At 48.1% G+C, this 24,960-nt stretch overlaps 1 protein-coding gene across 1 annotated transcript in view; it reads left to right on the forward strand.

Moving 5' to 3' along the window:
* The first annotated feature begins 1,647 nt into the window (after window positions 1–1,647).
* The window catches only part of SLC4A4 (solute carrier family 4 (sodium bicarbonate cotransporter), member 4), a 158,997-nt gene continuing 135,684 nt past the window's right edge, over window positions 1,648–24,960 (forward strand). Inside the window, exons 1-3 of the mRNA XM_009886487.1 lie at window positions 1,648–1,751; window positions 1,963–2,036; window positions 17,905–18,084. Coding sequence (XP_009884789.1) covers window positions 1,964–2,036; window positions 17,905–18,084 — 253 coding nt within the window. The 5' untranslated portion in view covers window positions 1,648–1,751; window position 1,963. The remainder of the gene's footprint in view (window positions 1,752–1,962; window positions 2,037–17,904; window positions 18,085–24,960) is intronic.

Consider the following 24,960-nt stretch of genomic DNA (forward strand, 5'->3'; position numbering starts at 1 on the left):
TTTGGGTGGCAAGAAGCAGGTCCCACCCTGTCGCACCGGGCAGCAGCCGCTTGGGGAAACAGGACCTTTTTTTGGAAGGCGGGGAAACTTGTTCTTCAAATTCTCCGGCTTTTGGGTCTCTGGCGGGCAGCAGCAGCCTGTGTGACGGCGAGGTGGGCTTGGGTCCAAATGCCCGTTGGTCTGAAACTCAGCAGCTGATGCCCATGTTCGTTTTGGGGTACGGTGTTGTATTATTTCCCGTCATCCCATAGTCCAAAGGAAAAATGGGTATTTCCATCTGCTGACTTAGTGGTTGTTTGAACCTGACCTAGTTTGCTTTGTTCTTTTTTATCTGTGGCGCGGTTGAGACTCGTTCGTGGGAGCTGAGCTGCGGACTAAGAACCGAGGATGAGGCCGGCGATGTGTTCGCAACGGGGCTTGAGGTGGAGGAAAACTTGGCAAAGACCGGAGAGTGGCTGCTGTGCTGCTGCCCTCAGAAAATGAGGGCTCCGGTACTTTCCTTTGTGGCTGAAGTGAGGTTTGTTGGGTTTGGTTTTTTTTTTTTTTTGTTCAGGTAGGTGCTGACATGCAAAGTAGATATCCTAAGACATTTTGATTTCTTGGTGTTCATCCACTTAATTTTTACACTCTTCTGACTTTGAACGTGCCCTTAAAAACTCTGTTAAGTGTTTGCTGCTACTGCACTTGGAGGAACTTGCGGGATCGCAAGTGAGGGTCTTATGGCATCACAAGTGGAAGTGAGATGGATGTGAAGAAGTTTAGAAGCCTTTGTCTCCTCCTGTACCAAATTTTTCCTTATTCCTTCGAGGGAATATAAGGAAAAGGTGGTGTATTTTGATCATTACTGACATACGCCTTTTTCTCGCCGTCGATAGGAAAACAGGTTACCAGCTCGATCTCCAGTTGTACTAAGATTGAAAGCTTCCCCGTCCAGCAGTGAGCAGCAAATGTGTGCTTAGCCTCTAAGCAACACGAAAGGAGATTATTTAATAGAGCTAGATTATTATTTTTTGCTTTGTTATTTGAGCATTTCCTTGTCAAAAGTGCCTTTGCGGATGAAGCCTTGGAAAGCGTGCAGGGTCTTATTTTGGGGGTGAAATACAGCAGCGGCGGTTCTGGGCAGCGCCACAGGAGGAATTCGGTGGCGGAGGCGCAGAATTAGGAGTCGCTTCTCTACGGAGAAGCAGACGAGAGGTGGAGAGAAGAGGAGGAGGGGAAAGAAGGCGACTGCTAAAACCCGTCCCCAAATGGATGAATGAATGGGTGACACACATAAATGAGTGCTGCGATGGGCTGACTTACTGTAGCTGGGTCTGGGGATAATCCTCGTATGTCAGCTTTCTGTAAGGCCAGCATGTGACACACGGCTCGCCTCCCAAGGGACAAGTGTGCTGTGCTGGTATTAAGAGGCTGGCGGGAGGCCGGTCTCCCCCGGTGCATTCGCACGCGCGTGTGTGTCTGTGTGTAGCGTGTGTGCTTGCTTGTGTACGCGGTTCTGCAGCCGGCGTCTTTGAGAAGAACTTGAAAGGGCAACTAATTCCAACAAACTCTTGGCTGTTGCATAGACAGTCCCAAACTTGCCTCTCTCTCCGTGTGTGTGTGTGTGTACGTCCTTTTTAGAAAAAGGGAAAAAAGGTGGAGGGGAAAAAAAAACCCCACAACAAAACCCCAAGAAACAGGAAAAAAAATCCCCAGAGACTTCTAGCCGGGATTACCTTTCTCACACCTGTCAGCACTGATGTCCTCTCAAGGTTAGAATTGGAGCTACGTGAGGCCAGCTTAAACCAAACGCCATTTGCGAGGAGCTCTATGAAGGAACGGCAGGCGCTGGAAGGAGAGCAGCGGTGCCCGCAGGAACATGAACAGCAGCTTGCACGTTAACCTGCCCAGGACCTGGGCTGGTTCCAACAGCTCGCTCCAGGAGAAGTCTGAGCATTCCTTTTTTCTTTTCTATTACTATAGGATGGAGGACGAGGCAGTACTGGATAGAGGGGCTTCCTTCCTTAAACATGTATGTGATGAAGAAGAAGTGGAAGGTAAGAGACCTGGGACCGCTGGGGAGAAAGGGTTCCTTCGCTGTTTGTGGTTGTGTGCGAGAGCGGCACAGTGGGAGAGCGGAGAAAAAGGGCGCCTTTGTTTTGCCGAGTAATTAATCCTAAAACGGACTGAAACACCGGTAAGCTTGATCGGGGCAAAACTGACTTTTTAAAGAAATCCTCTTTTTTTTTTTTAATTTCAGTTCAGGAGGGAATGCTGTTATGTGCTGCTGCCACACATATCCCCTTCCCACAAAATTGCTGCGTCTCGCAGAGCGGCTGTGAAATATCGGGACTGTTGGGTTTTCTTTCCTCTATGAGTACAGTTTTGGCAGTGCTCTCGTGTCGCCGCTGCACTTGGAAGTGCTGGAATACGGTGGCAGGTCCCGCAGGTGGAGAAGAAAACTGGGAAAACCAGCAAAATTTGTACCGAGTGTCCGGGGTGGACGTTAGCCTGGGTTATGCTTTTAGCTTAAGAGGCATAAAGAGAAGGTTTTTCCCTTGAAGAGGAACTTTATAAGAGAACAAATAGTTTCTTTACTTTTTAGGAAAAGAGGAGACTCCGTTCAAAGTGTTTTCATTTTCTCTCCAGCCAAAAATGTTGTGACATCCCGCAGGTGAAAGGAATTTCAAGGAGTTCAGTTTAAGGTTGTTTGCGGAAAATTATTAGGCTGATAGGAACGAAATATTTGCAGCAAATTCTGTTTTTCTTGTTTTATGAGGATCAGTCGACTGTGGGCTTGATAAACAAGCGGGGGAGTAGGACGGAAGGACGATAGGGTACGTACTCTACCGAGATGGGAAAGGAGGCCAGAATTTCACCTCCCAGTTCTATCCTTCCCTCTTGACTTAGGTATATAATTTTATTCTAATTTCTTTATTTGCAAACAAGTGCCCATGGTTTTTTGGTTTGAAATGTTTTGAAAGGTGTAGGCTTACAGCCCTGTCGGTGTCACCAGTAATGGACGGTAAAGGATCAAGCTGTATGAAAGAAAATCATCTCCAAAAAGATGGATTAGAACACTTCCAGCAAATCAAAGCAGTCGTTCCCATGAAAAAGGCTGTGCTTTCTTCCTCTCTCCTATGAAGTAATCTCTCCTCAGTAGCTCTAAATCATCGTGTTGGGTTGAATTAAGCCATTTGCTGTCTGCAGGGTCGGAATGAGAGGGGTTTCGTATTAGCCTTCTGCTGGTAGAATAATTGATACTTTGGCACAGCAGAGACGTTCGAGAGGGAGGAGAGGGAGAACATTTCTTATATTTTACTGTCTTAACTGTTGCCACGTGCTGTTGTGGTGTGCATTGCCCATATGTGACGCTCCAGGAATATAATACAAATAGTTGTTTGTGAAGAGCTGTGTGGTGGTGACCTTCCAACTGTCGGCAGGTGCCGCGAAAAAGGCGGTGGTTAATGCTTGAAGTCATATTTGTAGATGCGGTGTGTTTATCTCCATCTTTCAACGTAGATACCCTCCTTTGATTTAGTTGGGCGAACAGACCAGTTGTAGTTTCATCTCGCTGGGGTAAGGAGAAGAGGAGGTGAAACCCGTATTCTTAATTGCACATGACGGACCTCCGAGAACTGCGACTGCTTGTCTGAGCCTCCGGAGAGACGCGGAGCTGTGTGACGGGCTCGTTCCCTTGTTCGCGCTCAAGGCAGCGCCTCGATTCTCGCCAGGCTTCTGCGAATGACCTAGCTAAATCCCGAAAGGAGGCGCCGTCTGTGGCGGGGCCAGTGCTGACGCTGTAGCATCTGTCGGTGTCCCTTGCGCATGTACGGTGCCTGTATGACGCGGTGGGTGAGTCGCTGCTCCGCTGCTCCCCTCGTCTGGAGCGGGACAGCCTTGAATCCACAGCGTGCCTGGCAAATCTGGGGCGTTAGCACAGTGCAAGTCGTCGTTAAAGGCTTTGGCACTTTGAAGACATCTTCTTTGGCACAGAGGGGAAGAAGCGCGTCCTCAGCTACATCTCACGCTCAGATATATGCCCTGTACATCAGTGCACGTAGTGCACACGCACGCACCACATGTTCAGTCGTAGCCTGCATGTATAGAATGAGTTGTAGACTCACAGAATGGTTTGGGTTTGAAGCAACCTTTTAAAGATCTTCCCCTACCCTGGGCAGGGCCACCTCCCACCAGCCCAGGTTGCTCCAAGCCCCGTCCAACCTGGCCTTGAACACCTCCAGGGATGGGGCAGCCACAGCTTCTCGGGGCAACCTGCGCCAGCGCCTCACCGCCCTCATCATAAAACATTTCTTCCTGATATCTCATCTAAATTTCCCTTCTTCCAGTTTAATGATGGAAGGGCTGCAACATCATGTTGAAGACCTTGGGCTGTCACTTGGCGCAGATGCTTTTATGTCTCTCTGCTGGATTTCTGCTCTGCAGGTGGAGTGGTTTCAAGGAGAGCATTTGCCTAGAGACCTGATGGTGTGAGCTCTGAAGTGCTCTCCATTACTTCAGCCACTTTCATGGTATAGTTACAACGTTCCGAAGAGGCTTACAGTAGTTGTGTCCTCTGCAGAAGAAGGTAACAGCAAGTGGAATTGTTACCTCTAGGTGTATTGTATTTTTTCTAGTAGTTCTTGTTTTTCGCTCGCTTTCATGAGGAAATAACATAAATATCATGAAGTTGGTTGCCTCTCTAGCCTCTTCTCTCTTCCTCTCCCAATAATTTTTTTCACCTAGGAGTCAATTTCAATCAAATTTCTCAGAAAGGCTTTTTAAAGCTACTCTTAATTTCACCAGACTTGTAGGAAAAATCAAACCCAACCAACTGAGCAGAGAGGAGGGATGGTTTTCTTTTCCCTCTGCTAGGGAAAGGGGAGTTGTAACCTCTGTGAGCAGAGAGCCGGCGGGGTTGTGTTGGGGCAGGGGGGCTTGGGGATTCCCCAGCTTGAGGGAGTTTGCAGGAGAGAAAGGGAAAACCCTAGTGTGGAACATTACATCACGATTAGGAAGCGGGCTGCTTTCGCTGCTTGTGAGTCAGTTTGATTTCAAGCGGGCCAAGACAGAATATTGAAGTTGTTTTGAGCATCCCTCTTATACACAAAGAGAGAAAGAGCGTGGTGGTGTTTCCGTGGTAGGCAACGACCTGGCGTCACGGCTTTGAGATGGAGACAGCGGCTCTGAATTGCCACGGTGCTCGCTAATTTGGTTACGTAGCGGTGTGGTGGAGAGGGAAGAACTTGTTGGTTTTTTTTTTTTAAGCAGGGTGGGTAAACGGGCATTTCTGGTCAGTAGGATGTTGAGACACTTTCAGCTTGGGGCAGTTGTCGTTCGTGCCCTTGCTGAGTGAATGTAACGTTAATAGAAACCGTCCATATCTGACAGAAGTATGTCCCTTTAGCCTGGTTCCAGAGGTGGTTTAATGCTTCTCTAAGATGGTACCTGGGTCTGGTCCTGCGCTGGAAGGCGTTGCTGTTGTATTAGTGATATCAGCTGTTGACATTCAAAAATTATTCCCTTGCAGCTCACTCTCCGCTGTCTTTATCAGCGAGAGGGCTCCATTGATTAATGACGCTTTGCTGCCCAGCGCTCATCTTGCACACAAGTGTGCCCAGAAATGTCACTTGGTGAGACGAGGGATCCTGGGTCGGGTTCGGAGCGTGGAAGGGAAAGCGAGTGCGAGAACGTAGGTTTTCTTGGGGGGGGAAATCAGGAAGAGGCACTGCCCTAAGCTGAACCTCCTGTGCGAGAAAACCATTCCCATTCATTTCGAGCACCGCACGTTCCTTTCCTTGAAGGTAATGACATATTGCTGTAATGCCGCTGTTAGGAGTGCTGGTATGTGTGACATAAGCAGATTACTTAATAACCAATTTTGCAAGAGGGGAAAAGTAAAGCTCCACCTTATCCTTTGAGATAAGGTATTCTTGGCTCTTTCAGCGTAACTTCCCCCGGGCTTGCTGCCGCCCTGCCTCGGCGCTGGGGAGGAGGATGCTTGATTTCAGGTCTGACAACTGTTGCTGGGAGGCCCCAGGAGCGCTCTGGCTGCGGGTTTTAGGGGACCGGCACCCCCCGCAGGGGTTTCGTCCTGCCTTTCAACTGATTGAGGGCCTCTTTGATACCATTGTTGTAGGAGCGAATTCAGGAAAAAGTGCTGTTACAGTGGGAACTTCACAGATCCCATTATCGTTATGGGATTTGCTATATAGACAGCCTAAAAAGGGGGTTTTGTAACAACTTTTGCCATCTCCTTTTTCCATTTTAGCTGACTGCTCCCCACACTTGCCTTCTCCTTGCTCTCTGTTCTCGACCCCGTCGTGTCATTGCACTTTGCTGGTTAGAAAGCTGTGTGATGCCATAAGGCTGAGATAATTGCTCAGAGAGAGGTTAAAAGGGCAAAGATAATTGTCAAAATCTTGACCTTTATGAACAGCAGGCAGAAGGTAGGAGAAAGGAGCTGGATTTACCCATTTACTTTGTTTTCTTTCTCTTCTCTCGTCCCTGCCCTCCGTTTTTGCTCGCTGACTGTAGGCAGACTTTCTCCATCTTCAGAATTAGCCAGGAGACCTGCTTCATATCAGTTAGCGTTTTTAATTGCTTCTGAAATAAATATGATTAAAAAATTAATCAGATAAAATCTCGGTGCAGAATGTACTTAATTAATTTTCTTTGGTACCTTTAATTTATATGCAGGGCATAGAGCCGGCTGTATTTTGCGTTGGTAAAACTGACTAAGGCTCTGCTCGTGCAGAAGCGAAGCGATGGGGACTGGGGCCCTTTTTGCTCTCTTTTCTGTACGGCAGCCGGCACAATTCGGGAATGGCGGGCACAGATTGGGACCTAAACGCTGCCCAAACACCGCTGGTAAAAACAAGCCGGGTAGTTTGGATCTTGCCGCCTTTGAAGTATCTGGATGAAAGATTTCAGATTGTCTCCTGCTTTAATTCTCCATGACGCTTTGCAGGATACTGGGATGTGCCGTTAACTGGTTGGCCGTGAATGAGAAGCTCTAGTGCTGTGACTTCCCTGCAGACTTTGAATAATATGGTAAATCCCTATGGAAAAGTTTGGAGCAGTTTTTCTGTGTGTCTATTAATTAAGTCAATAGTACCAATGCTGTGAGGTCTGCGAAACATGAATCGCTCGTGAAGTGGGTTGCTCAGAAATTTTTGTCACTGAGACAATACCACTTTTCGGTCGTTTGTTAGCTTGACGCCGGTAAATCTATGAGCGTGCTTGCTATTGGCAATTCCCAGCAGGTGTCTGCGTTCCCCGTCCTGGCATGGGATGTCCTTCTGGTCATTGCAGATGTTTCCTCTGTTGTCAGGAACCAGCGTTATCTCAAAAGTTGCTGGGGTTGTGCGAGAAGGTGTTGATGCCCGCCTACTCCGAGCCCTGTGAGAAAAACTGCAATCAAGTTCAGATGATGATAAACTGCCTTTACATAAGGTGGTGATAAGTTGGCTGCGCATGCAGGAGAACTCGAGAACGTGTTGTAAGAACAGCTGAGTCAATATATGATGCGGTTTGCCCGTTGCGAAGGAAAGGTTGTGTTTTCTTCTAAGCGATGATAAGTTTTGCACTGACACATGCTATGAGTGTAGGGTATGTGGCAGCGAAGGAAGGTGTTTCCGTACCGTTCTGATGGTGACTGGCTTTTTCCATCTCTGATGGGTTTAGAAGCAATCAGTGGCGTTCTGACCTGGCGGTGAAACATTTTGCTGAGGGCCGTGCTAGTTTAGAAAGGTGGCTCTCGCACGGCACCTTCGAGCCGTTGATGGGAGCAACTTCTCTGCGTGGGTGTTTTGAGTTACTGGAGCCATCCTGAAGCTGCTGGTCCCTACCCAGAGAGAGCGGGCACTGGGATGGTGCAGAGCATTCCAGGCCAGGAGCATGGCCCTCCTATGGCTCAGTGTGCTCACGGTAGCGACTCCACAAAGGTCACTTTGTAAGCCCTCTCTTGTTTTGTGCATCAGCTTCTGTAGATGCTGCTCAGCATCAGTGTACGTGCAGGCTGGTGGTGTGATTGTCCACCTGCTGGTTACATGATGGTTTGGTCCTCTCCTGGGTCATGTAAGTTAGGATTCAAGTCAAGACTTGTTTCACTGTCTTCTCCAACCCATTGTATAGACCTTCCTCTGCCCAACAGCTCTTTTTTAAGGTGCAATAATACCCGATGTGACAGTTCAGGATGGAGAATGAAGAACCGATAAAGCCTTTGCTGAGTTATTTATGCCTCTTGCACACCGCGGCTCTGTCACCCGAGGGAAATCCTTCATGCAGTGAGCTAATGGAGCGCGTGGTTGAATGACCCCACTTTACGTGGAGATGTCTGTCATGCTGTTCACCAAAAAACAACAACAAAAAAGTATCTCGCAGCATTAGACTCGGACCGGAGACATGGATTTCATCCTCAGCCTGAGGAGGATGGCAAGGCCTTGCTCAGCCAAACATTATTTGCCCCGAGAAGCTGTGGCTGCCCCATCCCTGGAGGTGTTCAAGGCCAGGTTGGACGGGGCTTGGAGCAACCTGGGCTGGGGGGAGGTGGCCCTGGCCAGGGCAGGGGGGTGGACTAGGTGATCTTAAAAGGTCCCTTCCAACCTAAACCATTCTGTGATTCAGACGTGAGTCCCAGATGAGCTGATGACCCTGCATGCATTTTTGGGGGACATTTAAAATTAAAAGGTGACTTGAAATGTATTGGGGAGTCCCAGTCCCAGTTGTACAATGTGTCATGCGGGTGTTTGCTCTCTTTGGTTGTATTTAGCAAACTCTGCCATGATTTTTGCCTATTCGCTGAATTGACCGAGTTTTAGGAGGTGTGCTCCATGCCGTAAATCCAAGCACAGAGAAATAGTGAAGGTGAAGAACAGAACCCACTTGGCAAACAGGGAATGGTACTGAGGCAGAAAGTGGAAGATAGTGGTCAGTGCTCGAGGTAGATGCCGGAAAATTCAAAGGTACTGTGCTGCCCAACAGGTTGGCGCTTAAATCAGGCTGTCCAACACGGTTCCCCTTCTCTGCCCCGTGCCCCACAGCTGTGCGTTTTCACAGTCTTCCTTTTCTTTCCTGTGGAATCCAAGCGGTACTGGCCAGATTAGATCAGATCACAGCAGGACAGGTTCGGTGGCTTCTGTAACCTCTCACGGCTCCCAAGAAGAGAGAAAGAAAAGCAGCTTATGGGGTTGTGGGTAAGAGTCTAGCAATGGCTTATATAAAGCTCAGTGAGAATACCCCAAACACATGTTTATTGTTCTGTTTAAACAATGTCCACCTGTTAATTCATTGCCAACTTCCTTATATTTTCTGTCACGGAGCAGTACCTTACAACCATCATCAATGTGTGTCTTCTGGGCTTCATCTTCTGATCCTGTCCTAGGAGTTCCTAGCATAGTTTTTGGTGACTGACTTGGTCTGCTCCTTCCAAACAAACAGGGTTTGTAGGATCTTCAAGAAGTCAAACGAAGACTTCATTTCGTATTTTCTTTTCCTCTTTAGATATTCTTGCCGTGGCTTTATGTGGGCTCCGTCTTTTGGAGGCGTGCCGTTCTTCAGGGCACAGTGCTAACTCACCTTTTAGACGTGCTTCGCTGGAGCGGCCTCTGAATCTTGTTAGGAATCTGGCAGTTCAAGTCTGGGTCATCGATGGGTAGGGAGCGAGCGCAGGTTTGAAATTGAGACATGCGAGCTTGAGACAGATGGCCAGGAAGACTTTCCTTCTGGCTAACTATAGTGTTGTTACGTGGGAACCTTTTTTAAAGACTGCAGAGGTCACTTTACGTAAAGATTAAACTGACCTTTTGAAGACGTTGAAGTTCTAGAAGTCTGAAGAAAAAAAAAATTCTCAGATTTATGTGCCGTCTTCCCCTACACAGCTCAGTTCCCTGCTCCTTGTCGTGATTTCGGGAAAGCACTGCGTATTAAGGTATGAAATGCAGTAATACAAATATGGAAAATGATCTTTGGACAAGTTCCCTGCTTGATTAAGTAACTGCATCTTTATTGGGTCCTCTCTTGAATAATTTCCTCTTAGCTGTGAATTCGGGGTTCTGGCAGAAGTGGAGCCCTGTTGTCTCTGATCTTGTCCCCTCCTATTTCATCTGCCCGTTGCGCAGTAGTTCGGGTCCTGTCTCTCTCGGAGCCTCTGTTTTCTTTTTTGCCCTTAACTGCGTCTCTCTCGTTGCAGGCTGTTCTCATGGCATTTGTTAGGTTGTGAACCCCCTACTCGACCTTACGGCTTGTCCTTTTACAAGTATTTGGTCCCATCACCTGACGGATTCACACTGACCCTTTTCTTTGGCCAAGGGCCACATACCACAGAAGAATTAGTGTATTGCATACCACTGTTGTTTTAAAGGCCCTTATGCCTGAGGGCCTTCCTCATCTCGGGTTTTGGGTTTGGTTTTTTTTTTTTAGCTGCCTGGTTACAGACTTGCACTACTTTATTCCAGTTTTTTTCCATAAAGACGTGATTTCTTCCGCTTCTCCCAGCCAGTCTCTTCCCTGGCATCCTTTGTCCAACTCCAGGTGTCCCCCAGCTACTGCTGGTCCTGTGACACTCGGTCCCTCTAAAAACCTTGGGTTCCCTTCATGGGAACCTCTTGCAGAGAGGTAATTTTTGTGCCCAGGAGTCAGCGCTGAAAGATGTCCATGCATGTTTCTGCACTAATAAAGTCGTTACTGCGGCACGAAGAGCTGAGCCTGTTCCAGTTGTGCCCTCCCTTTAGAGGGAAATGCATCTTTTCGGAGGTTCTGCTGCTCAACGGGGCTGTTTTGCTGTGGGGAACAGCAGGGATTTGGATCTGATTTATCTCCAACCAGTACATTAGCTTGTTTAGATTTCACCCAGATTTCATCAGACCAAGCGCTCAGTGAATCTTTCTGCTGTTTACCTGGTTGAGAAGTTTTTACTCACCTGGAAAATCAATCACGTGAATATTAGGATGCTCTGAAACCCCTTTTGGGGGTGAGCCTGGGACTATGCCGGGTCAGCCCGTCTAGAGGATTGGGGAGGATTTGGTTTTGGTTTCTTCTGAGTTTTGGTGTCTGTGTTCATATGCGTTAATGGGAACGGTACTCCACTCTTCCCCGGTGCTCGGGGAAATCGTCATATTCCTTCTTTCCGCTGCGGGAACCAGCTCGTCTCACCGACAGCTCCTGTGCATTCCCATGTCTTTTCTCCTACTCAGAATTTACATCGCTGGAAATATTCCCCTTTTCCCGGTGTTTTTGTGGCACGTGTTGTCACCCGCGTGGAAGTCAATGCTCTTTCACATCACTCCTGGGAAGTTTTGGGGTGAAACGTAAGGACTGTTCCAGAGGGCCCAGGAGAGCCCTCTCTGGTGTGAAGCGTTCCGTGCAGCCGGGTGTCACGCAGGCGGTGGGTCCCGTCCCCTGCCTGCCGGGGGGGGCCGGTCGGGGTGGACAGCCTGCGCCTGCTGTTCTGCCACCACCAGCACCTGCAACCCCTTGAGAACCAGGTAGAGTTAAGGGCACCGGGCACGTGACGGCGTGGCCTTTTGTTCTTATTTCTTGAGCTGATTTGAAACTAAGCAGGGCTTAGTTTGGGACTTGCTTAGTGCTACTTTTAGTATCTCCCCTTTAAAATGGATCATCCCTGCGATTTATTTGTCCTTCTGGGCCATCAGCTTTTTATGTCATTTTGTTCCTTCCATTCTCCCACAAAAGGAGGAGTTCCCTTTCTGCCGCCGCCCCCCCCGCGAGCCCCGGGTTTGAAACGCAGCCGCTAAAAGCTGGGCTAGCCTGGCCGGCATCCCGGCGGCGTGTTGGCTACTGCCACGTCTCGCTGGGTGCCTGGCGCTACGCCGACACCTCCTTTTGGCCACAAAGGCATGCCGTGCCATCTTCTGCGTCCCCTGCTCATCTCCTGGGACCTCAGAGCCACAGTAGGTGCAGGTTCTTAGATGTCGCGCATCGCTGCGGAGAGAGTTTTCATAAAGTCAGCAACTTGTTAGTGGTAGGAGTGAAAGCCATACGCTGCTGGGATGTGTCAAAAGCCGCATCAGCACGTGAAGCTTCCCCGCCCCGGGGGTGCGCTGTGTTTTAATTCCAGCCAGGTACGAGGCTGATAGATGTGTTATGGAGATGGGCAACAAAGGGCACATCTCCACCGGCCTGCGTCCTCTTCTAGGTCAGCTGCGCCCCCGTCTGAAATGGTTGGAGCATCCTGAGCGAAGCCCTTCGTTCGGGCGGTCTGAGATACCTGTCCCAGTCTTCTCCGAGAGCCTGGGCACGCAGGGCTGCCCAGGGCAGGAGGCACGCGTGGCCACAGCTCCTGGAGAAGAGGTTGGCTGCATAGAAATGTCGGTTGTAACCACACGAGCCTGATGGGGCTTAACGTGAAAAACTGCTAATATTCAGCTCATTTTCATTGCTTTATGCATTTTTACTATTACGTTTTAATCTTGTTTCCTTCTAAGGTGCCAGTCCAAGGTTCTTTATGTGCTAGTCGGACCAGGCTCTAACTCTCAACAACCCCGGTCACGTGGAAGATATTCCTTCCTCAATATTATGCACCGGGCAGATTTTGATTCTGGAACTTTTGGCTCCTTTCTCCAAATGACCAAGTTCTGGTTTTGCCAAGCAAAACCCATTCTGCTGTCACCGTTTTCTTCAAAGGGTTAGAGCTTAAAAATGGGGAGGATCGTAAATGAAGCAATCTCTTTCTGTTTGTTCATTTGGCTGTAGATATCTGGAATGAAAAAAGAATTTCAGTCTTACACAGTGTCAGGCTTAAAATCTGCACTTGGCCATGGACTAGGATTGCAGAAAGCTGTTGACTCAGCTCAGGGTCCAGACGAATGCAGAGACCTCAGGCATAAAAGGTAGTACCACACTTACGTAATCTAATCATATCTGCTGATTTGCCCTTTTTTTTTCCTTTTTTTTTTCCTTTTTTTTTTCCTTTTTTTTTATTCCCCTCCTGCTCAGGTGATGATTTCAGTGTGCGTTTGCTGTAACACAGGTTTTCTGGTAGTACCCAACATTTGGATGACTCCCACAGCCACTGGTAGTAATGAAGATTTCTTTCTGTTTTTATTTTTCAGTATACTTTTTTTCCTCCAATGTTTATGTTTCTTTAACCCCCACATTTTATTAAATGGAATAACTCAAAAAAGAAATGGACGGGGCTTGGAGCAACCTGGTCTGGTGGGAGGTGTCCCTGCCCAGGGCAGAGGGGTGGAACTGGATGATCTTCAAGGTCCCTTCCAACCCAAACCATTCCAGGATTTTATGAGATTTGAACAGATTGCCCCAAGAAGCCGTGGCTGCCCCATCCCTGGAGGTGTTGAAGGCCAGGTTAGACGGGGCTTGGAGCAACCTGGGCTGGTGGGAGATGTCCCTGCCCAGGGCAGGGGGGTGGAACTGGATGTTCTTTAAGGTCCCTTCCAACCCAAAGCGTCCTGTGACTGCATAAATAGCGTGGTGGTGTGCTTGGGGGCCTGACTCGTTAGGGCAGCGTGTCTGGAGCTGCTTGCTGTGGTGCATGCTCTCAGAGCTTGTGTGGCGTGCACGACCTGAGATTCGGATAGTTTCACTCCCAGGAGGTCAAGAGGAGCGCGCTTGGCCAGGATGGAGACAAGAGATGAACTTGCAGGCAGGGAGGGAGCATTGCATTTTACAGAACTTAAATTTGGTAATAAGTTGAGTGGCTTTACAGCAATAAAACTGACTCAGAGAGTCTCCCGTGCCCAAACTCTAAATCTGGACTGTGAATCACGAGCTGCTATTCATTAACAGCTCTTAATAAAGCAAAAGATGTGGTTTTAACCAAAGTTTTTTTCTGGGGGAAAAATATCTCTCTGATCATGACTTGCTCTATTCATAGTCAGATGAAACAATTTTGCGCTGAATTGGGTGTACAGTGAAGTTTCTCCTGCGGCACCAGAAGCTAATTTGCAGTGTTTTAGGTGGAGCAGGTGTACGTTCCAGGGAGCCGCGACCCACCGCGGTCCTTCGGGACAGAGAAGATGCCACTTGGACCTGCAGGTCTTGCTGTGCATCTCACCCGCGGGCTTTTAGTGTTGCAAAATACCTGCCTTCGGTCAACCGAAACAGCTCTGAAAATTAACGAAGTGCACACAGAGGCTAATCGCCTTCCTGGGGGAGCGGGGTGGGTGATGGCAGCAGCCCCCAGAAAGGGCTGTGATTGCGGTTGGGGCCACGGGAGGAAAGTGGCAATTAGCCCATGCTGGGTGAGGAAGTTCTGGCTGAGCAGGGACCTGGATCACCGGGAGAAGTTCAGCTCTCAGCTCTGTGCTTCCCAACAGCGTGGTGCATGTGTGCCACGTTAAATTTCTCAGGCATTCCCATTTGCCGTCGGTCGATGGTTCTCATGGGAAAGGCGCCGTTACCCCGGTGAGTAGGAAATGTCTCAGAAACCCCGTGCTTTGAGAGTACGTGTCAATTGTTTCCTTCCAGGCGCTTTGGGAAGGGAGCCTAGAAGTTTATCTCAGCGTTTAGAACAATATAAACAGATGCCAAGCACTTCAAGTACGCAGAAAAGGAAAACGTCTCGCTCGGCCTCCCTGCGCAGCCTGGGAGGCGACGGGGGAGTGGGACGACAAAAAGCGGCATTAACTAAGTCTCTCCCCGGCAGAAGAGGGAAAAGCAGCTAAGTAATGCAGATGTTTGCCTGCATATATACAATTTAGTTTCATATTACCAAAATCTGTACTGCGCACACGTGGTCAAAAGATTAAAGAGATTTGTCTAGTTCTGTTGGCAGCATATTAAAGTATTAAGACTACAGCCTTACTATGATGTGTTTCGATTATCGAGCCGAATTCAAGTGATTCAAAGGAGGACGCCGTCTTAGTACAGACCCTGGCGTCACCCCGTCCTTTTGCATCTGGCTTTTGGCTGCGATCTTGGCTGTAGGAACGCCTCAGGAGCGGCTGCCGCTGCCCTCTCTGTCCCGGGGCCAGCCCAGGGCTCCTGCTTGGCTCGCAGAAGATCTCCCCTTCTCCGTCCCTACGCAGTGTTTATGCCATCTGCCACGTTAAAGCTTTCCAGTTGCAGGAGTAGCTTTCCCGGTTTCCCTCAACACGCTCCAGCTAAAACACATCTTCAGGTGTTGCTTTGCACGGTCTCGCTGCAGATGTTTCCAGTTTAGGCACTGTGGCTCTGCCCAGTCCCTCTGTGGTGCGAGCACCTTTCCCAAAGCCGGCGGTGCTGGGCTGGAGCAGATACCGGTCCTTTTCTTCTGCCACTGGTGTCCTGCCTGGGTTTGGATCTAGCTCAGCCCCAGATTTCTGTTTCTTTTATTGTCCAGCTCCCCGGGATGGTGCGTTATTAGTGTCTGGTATGGTACCGAACAGCTGGACAGCTGTGGGCACCCGGCAGCAGCAGGAGATGCCCGTGGAGCCGGGAACTTTTAATATCTCAGCCTAGATATCACTGGCTAAAAAAACCCCGTAATTTCACACCGAGAGATTTTTCACTAACCTTCCACAGCTGTTTCTATCTTGATATCACGGGCACTGTGCATCTTTATACCCATCTATCTGTTTTATTTATTTAGTACGGTCTCCTGCATCGTTACCACTTGTCCGTAACCTTGAGGTGGCTGTAGCACAGTGGCCACCAGAATGATGATGTGCTCCATGTCAGGGCCACCCCAGGCGGTGTCACACCATCGTCTCTGGGAGCGAGAAGGGAATTTCTTTATAAGCGTCTGCTTCTTATTACAATTTCCATATGACAAGTGACTTCAGGGCCAAAACGTATCAAACTTAGTGCTGGTCTGGGGATGAAGGTTTTTTTTTTTCAAGTGATCATATTGGAGAACATTTTTTAAAAAAATTCTTTTTTCTTTTCATTTTTTTTAGTCTTTGAGAACTCAGAGTGCAGTACTTAAGGAGCCTTTTTCAGATGCTTTTTTTATTTTTTTTTAATCCTTAAGTTACCTCAACGACAGCCTGAATTTAAAAATGCCGATTTGTCCTCTGTATTTGCTTTTCCGGGGAGCTGCTGCCGGAGATCTGCATGCCTCCGTAGCCTTGCTGGGCTGCGGAGCGTGTCGGGCGACGGGTGTGCGAGACGGTGTTACACGCACAGGGCACGAGCTCTTCCCCTGACCTTCTGGTCCCATCCGCGCGTACAGCCCGTCACTGCGGCGTTTGCAGAGCCCTGGGGGAGCTCGGTTGCTTATTTGAAAGTTGCTATCAAGGAGGGCTGCTCTGCTCAAACAGCTTTTTAAAAGCCCTCGGGTGCTTTCAGTATGGAATTTCTCGTGCAAAAAAGAAAAGGCGAAGGGCTCTGCAGCCTCGGCAGCTGGCCGCAAGGGCCTGCGGAATTCGAAACAGGCAGACGCGGGGTTGTTTTTTCCATTGAAAAGTCAGTTTGTTACGGAGAGAGGGTATTTTGTGCCTAAATTTTCAGTTGCTCAGTCTGAAAGATTGGATTTGTCATAACGAGGAATTAGAGGTGCAGACTGAGTGGTGATGTTAGCTGGTGGCGGCAGACCCTGGCTTTACTGTCGCGCTGGCGTTGGCAGAGCATCTTCCCCTCTCTTACAAATAGGTGCTTCATCTGGAACCTGCTAACGCTGCTGAGATGCCACCAGTCATCATCGGGGTGGGGGAAAGGGAGGAGCAATGCATACTCTAAGGAGGGAAAATCGGTGGAGATGGGTCGGTGACAAGGGCCGGTTTGCTCTCGAGCTTTCTCTAGCGCGTGGCACTTCCGTCAAGCGAAGCCCAATTTTTGTTACTCGCTCGACTTCATTAATAGCCATGCATGCACGCAAGGGGCGGGCGTACAGTAAGAGTAGATGGATGCGAGGTGATGGAGAGAGCGGCCCCACAGAGGGACAGCTCTGCAGAAAGGCTCCACCGTGGGCAGGAGTAAATGTCTGTACCTACAGAGCAATACGCTTGTTCTTGTGTGTGTCTGTGGCTCATTCTTTCAGATAAATACACGTTGGTCACGTGCGTTTATCTGAAACTCTGCTCGGCTCCACCGAGGCATCACTGGGGAAACCAAATTTGATCAAAAGCATAGAATACAGTTATCGTTTATCAAGAGTGGAATCTGAAGGAGCTGTTTTTGGAGCTTACGGGAAGATGTCTGAATTATCTGGGCACAGAAGATGATGTGTGGATGTCACAAGGAAAGCTATTTATCCCAAGTTGGTAGAAGTGCAGAAAGCCCCAAAAATAAGACGTTGCTGTCAAACTCATCAAAAAGACATAACAATTGGCAAATGCGGTTGAGGTGCTTTAGTTTGAAGTGGCAGTCTGTATGAAAGGCGAAGGGCATTGCTTTGTCTTTACAGTCAGCCTATGAAATTTGTCGCTTTTTTATTACTTAATTTTGATTTTGCAAAGTGTCAAGTACTTAGAAGTTTACAGTCCCTTATGTTAGTAGTCCGTCCTCATCAGCGGTGTTATAACAATACCCTGATGGTACTTTGACATTTGTTATACAGTGCAGCGATGGCAGTTTCGTTGCTCTAAGCTCTTCGGCGAGGCTGGATCAGTTGGCACGCTGTAGGTGTTAAGACCAGCCGATGTGTGTGGTAAAACAAATGGAAAAATTAAGGTGGAATGTTTTTGAGGAGCGCTGTATTCTGTATTGCCAAATGAGTACGATGGCCTTCTGTGGTTTTTATTTGTATTTTTAAAATGAGTCACAAGGACAGAATAACGATCAGGGAGTCTGCAGTGGCGTGCACTCTCAGGAATGGCTGTACAAAATACACTTTTCCAAATGGTAGCTAAAGAGCTCCTAGCTCCTGTCTGGAGACAAGAAAACTTAGTACTAATTAATATTAGGCCAGCAAAGAAAGATAGTTTGCTCGCCTATTTGAATGAAATGCAGCGTGAACTGTGCCGGCCACCGACGCACAAACTATCCGCAGTCGAAGTTAACTTTTGCTGTGATTGTGTTCCGTAGGTCATCACACCGTTTACATTGGGGTCCACGTGCCGAAGAGCTATAGGAGAAGGAGGCGTCACCGAAGAAGACCTGGGCACAAAGAAAAGAAGGAAAAGGAGAAAATCTCCGAGAACTACTCCGACAAATCAGACGTAGAAAACGCTGATGAGACAAGCAGCAGCATCCTTAAACCGCTCAGTAAGTACTGGTTTCAGTTGTCGCTCGCTACAATGGTCTGTTGTCTACAGATCTGCTCCTGATCTGGTCGCGAAGGGGGAAACTGGAGCCACAAAAACAGTCATCTCGCGTTGCACGGTCGGAGCAGCCGTAATCGGTTGCTGTCGAACGGTTGCTGTGGCTTGGGGGAGGCAGAGGCTGGAGCAGACATTTCATCCCTCTCTATCACCTACGGTGGCTCCTGGGCTGATGCCAGCCAGGAACAGGCCAAATTTTAAAAAGCAATTTGACACTGCGCGTAACGAGATAGCAAGGAAACGCAAAAACTGAGTAGGTGCCTGGATGGATCTCTTAAAGCTCCGGCTCTGGCTCTCAGGGCGTGCGCCCTCTCTAGCATTCGAGTACCCTGTGGTTTCAGCTCCTCAGAGGAGCAGGTTGATGAGAAGCACCACAACCACAGCTGTAGACTGTGAGAAACATACCCACTTGGGATTTGGCTTTGTTTTAGCAATAACTTGTGGTGGTTATAAGTCTTTTCCCTTCAGTAATTAACCAATTTTCATTTGTAAATGAGAAGAACAACGAAATGTAGCATTACTGTGTCCTTGAGTATCTGTAGGGGTTGAATATCTGAATTTTGATAGGCCGATGAGCTCTGTTTTGGATGTCCTCTACCTCTATTGGTACTGAAACTGTCAACCGGAGGGGAGAGATGTCTATCGAGTGTCCTCACTGTGCTGTCGCTTCGGTACCATCGTAGCAGACTGTCATAAAGTCCCATTCGTCTTGCTGTCTTCTCTGTCGGCCACAAGCTTGTTCTGTCATCTGCTGCTTAAATAGAAGTGGGAGAGAGATGGTGACAGCCTGCCAAAATGGGAGCAAGGTTTGAATACAGGAGAACAGCCCAGGGTGTGATGTAGCTCAGATGATTGAGGCTAACTCGGGGTGGTTGGAGTTTCATTAAAGAACTTGTTTGTAAGTGGGAGAAGGCTTCCTGCGCGCGCGAGAGCGGGAGGAGCAAGCAGGGGTCATGCGACCTGATCTTCGATTGAAGAAATAAGTGAATTTTTTATTTTGAAATTACGTTGCTGGATAGTTGCTGCAAAGAAAGACAGGAAAATGAGATCAGGTCAGTCCCATCTTTAGCCCGGGGCCTGGTGCTCTCGGGGGTGCAGATAGTTCAGAGGGCAGCAGCTGGAAAGGAAGGCAAGTCACCAACGCCGTTTGTTCTTCGTAGCTGTAGTTCCATGGTTGTCCCATGAAAGTTTTCTTGTCAACGCTCAGAAACCAGGAGTTGGTTTTACACCAAAAGACGTAATTACCTGTTTTCAAGAACTCTAGGTATTGCAAGTTTAGTTTTTATCTTTACACCTCTGTTGTTCTTCGGCGTGCAGGCGACCAGGTCTGTAGACATTCCCTTTTGGCTGCTGGATGTATCGCTGTCCTAGGGGAATGGTTTCCACGGGCTAATCGTGCCCATGCTTGAAAACCTATTACTTCCATCAAGTTTTGATTTTTTGCCTTTTGTTTTGTTCCTCATTGTTTCTGGGTTTTTGTCATTTTAGAAAGGGTTAATGTTTTTTTTTTTTTCTCTATTGTTTCTGCAGTTTAGTATGTTCTTGTCTACTTTTTATCTGCCTGTAAAACTCTGCAATCTTTTCATCTCTCTCTGAGAATTTTCCCATAGCCTTTTCCACCCTGACCCCTTTGTACTACGTAATTTTGGAGCGGGATCACTTAAATACCGCATGATATTCCAGACGTCCCATGCAATAGCATTAGTACTACATTTCTGACTTTCTCGGTATTGTTCACCGTCTCGTGTATCCAGATACTTGACCAGGTTCCTGCAGGGACTTGCTCTTTTGCACTGGTGGCCAGATCTTTTTACGAGCTGGCGCAGTTAATTTAGAACACCGTAAAGGATAGGAGTAGTTCAGATTACTGGCTTGAATTTCCAAACATTGAATTACACGTTGCCTCGTATCCCCAGGGTTTTTTCCCTTCTGAAACTCTTGTCTTCAAGCTGACCCGAATGACTTGTTTCCTACACTTCTTGCTTGCTCCAAGCTTTTCTTCTCTAGTTCCACCTAGGTAGTAACACCAGGCTTCCTCCAGAAATCTCCGCTGTTCTGCTTTTGACCATCACTTATAAATGGCTCTTTATTTCCATTTCGGTTTCTGTCTCTTGGGAGGTTGCCCACCTGAGATGGTTGCTGGATGTTCAGACTGTGACAGCTTTAGATGTCTCTTACCAGAGCTTTGATGAAGGCTTCTGGAGGGCCTAAACGGCTTATGTGCGCCATGTGTCTGGCTGCTGTGTTTGCTCTTAGTTATGGCAAGTGTGTCCAAGAGGAGACCAGTTCTCTTCAGGCAAAGAAAAACGTGCCTCACCAGCTTGGGCTGATACTCGTTACTTGCCATCGCAGCAAGAAATCTCAGTTATAGCCCTGTTTTTTTAATCTTCATCTGTTAATTGTAAATGAGTTAGGGGTACGTGGCTCAAATTCAGTTTCAGAAGAGCACTAAGAATATTAGAAACACAGAACTGGCGAAATTTGAACAGCAAATTTAAAAAAGCTGAAACGAAATGTCTTAGATGTATTTGAGACAGCTGTCAGCGGGGAGGATGCGGCATACGAAGCTGAAGTATCTGTTGGGTCTGGACCTGGTGGTTTCGTGGAGCGGGGCCGGGTGAAAACGCTCGCTCTGGAGTGGTGACCGCATTGTGGCCGGGAAGGAGGGAGCTTTGGGTTTTGCTTGTCTTCTTTGAAGGGGGAAAAATAACAGAAACTGAGCAAGACGTGAAATGCCGAGGGTGGAGACAGCCAGCGAGGGAGCGTTAGCCTAACGTGCCTGAGGTCGTTTTAGAGGGATGGATGATGATAAAGGAGCTGTGTCTGGCCGAGCCCGGCCAGCTCTGCGGGGCGCGCTGGATACGCGTGTGGGTACACACTGTTTCCCTGTCGTCAGAAGAGGAGGAAAAAAAGAAGTGGAGGGAAAAAAAGAAGTGCTGGACACCAAGGAAGGAGGAAATCGTAAGCCCACTGTGCCCTCTTAGGCAGCTCAGCGCCTTTCTGGTGAAGGGACCCAGGAACAGAAGAACGAGGGTGTTGCAGTCCCCAGGATGAAGGGCCAGCTCCGTTAATCACCTTTGTGTAACACCAGGTGTGTTCATGAACCTTTGCATAACAAGCACCGCTTGGCGTGGTGGTCGGCGGTAGCAGGGGCTGCGCTCACCCCTAAAACCGGGGATGGGAGTCGCACAACGCTGCAGGTACCCATCAACGAGCGAGGCTCGATGAGTACCGCGCTGTGAGGATAACGCGTAGGACACTGCCTTCGGACGGGCTGCGGAGGGAGGTGATAGGTGTATGCAAGTTTAATGAGATAATAACATGAAAGTGCTGTTTATGTCGTTAATGATGAGATGAAGGGACTGAACTGGATGACATTTCAGTCCTCTCCTTAGAATTGGAAGGGTTTTGGATTCATATAGTCTGTTTTGTTAACCATGTTTTAAAACAAGCGAAACCCATTTTTACATGAAGAAACCCCCAAAATCTTAAGGAAAGGTACAGTGCATCTTCGTCTATAAAAGCGAGAATTTATCTAGTTCCTTCTCTTTGTGGGTTTTTGCAATTTTTAACTCGGCCGAGTATTAGACACTGTCAGTTCAGCTTAGATATAATTCGTAGTTTATTTAATCTTCAAATTTAAGGACAAACATATAAAGTTGGATTTGTAAAAATATTTAATTACATAGTGAAAATAGTTCCTAGAAGTTTAGGGAACGACTTGATTGTCTCGATTATACTGAGAGCTTTGTTTTTACTGAGTGGACAGCTTAAACCGGCTTTGATTCGATACATCGCGTCTGTTCCTTTGTCTGTCCCTAAGGACCACAGAATCCCAGAATGGTCAGGGTTGGAAGGGACCTCTGGAGATCATCTGGTCCAACCCCCCTGCCCGAGCAGGGTCAACAACATGACTGTGAAGCCTAAACCTGGATATCTTACCTGAAGAGGATTTCTCAGCTGCTTTGGTGAAAACCGTGCACTCAGATTTTGACCAAAATCTGGATTTGACTCACCAGGTCAAGCTGCTTGTCCCACAACAAACGAACCTGATGAAACACGTCTGTGGATATGGGCAGGAGAGCAAACAGGTCCAGAAATGCAAACCTTTCCTGTAAATGTTTTGTTCCAGTTGGAAACAGGTCTTGCTGTGCTTCTGTAATTGGGAATTGGTGCAGTCTGGAAATATCAATTCTTTTTTTTTCTTTTTTTTCTTTTTTTTTTTTTAAATAATCGGTGTCCAGTTCAGTCAAACAAAGCAAACTCTGGTAGTTCATAAACAACCTTGAGCTCTCCCATCTGGCGAGAGTTCGGGAAGTTGAACGTGTACAGATATGTTTTATCCTCAGTAAATTATTGCTTGGGAAAGATGCCTTCTTCAAAAACCTAGGCAGGGATGTTCTCTGATACAGCGAGGAGGAGGCGGGAAGGCAATGTTCCCTCCGCAGAGCCCTTTCAGTATATTCCAGGCCTGCAGGGCTGTCTCCGCGCTCGGGGAGAAAACTGCTGACACCGGCGCTCGCTGAGACGCGGCTGCCTCGAACCGCAGACTATTACACAGCCCCGTTCCAGATGAAGCCTACCAGCACCTTATTTCTAAGCGCACCTCCTTTAACCAGCCTGGCCCTGCTTTCCACTTTAAACCGGTAAGAAGGAAACGCTTTTTAGCAGCGGTTATTCTGCGCCGTCCAGGAGGCTGACGTACAAGTAGTTTTGAAGTTATAAAAAAAAAAAAAAAATATTATTGCATTACTAGTAAGTGGGCTTTAAATACCCTCTTCTGACGTACAAGTAGTTTTGAAGTTATTAAAAAAAAAAATAAAATATTATTGCATTACTAGTAAGTGGGCTTTAAATACCCTCTTCTAATCTGCCTGAAACACACGTAAAAGTTGGAAAACAGATGAAGGTTCATGCTGTTAGGACACTGCAGAAGGGGAAGGGTGGCAAACGGAGAGGTGATGAGTAAAGTGGGGCTTTCAGAGGGAAAGTGTAGAGAGATTTTTGTAGTGCTAATGGCTGGAGTAGTGACCCGCTAGTCTTTTGGGCACGTTCAATTGGTGTGCGATGAACTAGGGTTGATGCACTTAATGGGGTGAAGGAAAGACTCGGGTGGGCAGACAAGAGAGCTGGTGGTGGAAAGCCACAGGGCAGAGGTGTGGAGCCTGGCTCTGCCTTCGCAGGTCCGTCCATTGCTTATCTCGAGCTGAAGCGGATGGTGTAGTTTGCCGTTACTTGTAAGGGATGAGACAAGGGAGGAACAAGGAGAGCAGATGCAAGTTTCTTCTTCGGGACAGGCTGCGATCTGAATCCATTTCCCTCTTCCTCATTCTTTACTACAGACGTGTGGAGATTTTCCCATGAGGAAACGCATCTGGGCTTGATCTGGGAAAGGGGTTTCTTCTCGTGGCCTGGTTGCCCTCCAAGTTAATTTGGCTGGCCTCCCTGGCTCAGACCCAATGCAGTCATGTCTCTCGGTAAGCGCTGTCGTAGCAGGCAGCGTGCAGGCACCGCGGTGACGTACGCAGCAGTACGAGGTGCTCCGCGGAGATGCCTCTGCTTGTGCAGAACTTGCTTGGTTGGGTTGTCCTCGGGCTTGCCCAGCTCAGTGCCCCTTACACACACGGCGTGTGCCGAGGGTACACGTTCACAAAGATACGAGTCTCTATTCTGAAGCTCTGATGGAGTGTTTAGAACAGAAGCGCTCAGAATATGGGGTACGGGCTTGGGCTGATGTGAGCCATTACCGTGTCAGAAGAACCACAAGTAGAAAAATGTAGGATTCTTTGACAAAATGGAAATTCTCATCTTTGTTCGGTTGGTCTGTGCGTGGCTTGTGGTTTTTGGAAGGTAAGAAACTGTGTGGGTTTGTGACTCTGAATTCAATGGCTGGGGCAAAAGTCCTTCTATAGGCAAAGGCGATTCCAAGCAAACGGAGAGCAAGAAGCCCAAAATATAAAAAACCCATCCCTTTCCGAAATGTCTTGGGGAATTTCATGTCTGGTCGAGGACTGGTATGATAAGCTATATAGTACTGAGTTGCAGTACTGCACCTCCGTTCAAGCCCTAAGGCACTTCACACCAAGCGGTCACAAAAGTGATGCTAGTAGGTAACAAGAGATCGAACATTCTCTGTTCTTTGGAGTGATTTTAAAGCTCTCTGGCCATTAACACCCTCAGACCTTGTTTGCAGGAGGTTAACTTAGAGGCATCGCTTGCTTTTTAATTTCTTTTTCTCGGTTTAAAAAGTAAGGGTGAGAAGGTGTGGGCACGGCACTTCTGTGCCCCGCGTTCACGCAGAGTGATGCTGACTCCTCTGCTCGGTGACGTTTTGCAGAGCTGTTAACGCAGCCTACGGGTCTGCGGAGGACGTGAGCCTTCGTTCCCCGTGTGTGGGAAGAAGGCAAGAGGCAACTGGGTTGCAGAATCTTGAGTTCTTAGAGTTTCTCCTCTGAGTCGCCTTGGCCACCTGACGTTAGCCTCGGCCCACTTTCATTTTTAACAATGCTATGTGGAAAAAGGATAAAGAAGGAGTCTGATGGGACGGTAAGCTGTCCGCTGACATGACTCTTCAATCATAAACATGGGACATCTTTATCCTTCTCCTAAGTATAGTACTTCCCATGTGTGTAGGCACACATTAGTACGTGTAAACACCCTGCCTTTAACGACCAAGAGGGGGTCTTCGGGAGTTTTCTTCGCTGAAGGGCTGTACGATTAAATTTTTCCTTTGATGTTATTGCTATGGGAAAATTTACTGAGTGTAAAGGTTTTATCCCACGGGTTGTGGGGCATAGAGCATCTCTGCAGTACTGTGTAG

Source organism: Charadrius vociferus, unplaced genomic scaffold (genome assembly GCF_000708025.1).
Source record: "Charadrius vociferus isolate BGI_N301 unplaced genomic scaffold, ASM70802v2 scaffold676, whole genome shotgun sequence".
NCBI classification, from domain to species: domain Eukaryota; kingdom Metazoa; phylum Chordata; class Aves; order Charadriiformes; family Charadriidae; genus Charadrius; species Charadrius vociferus.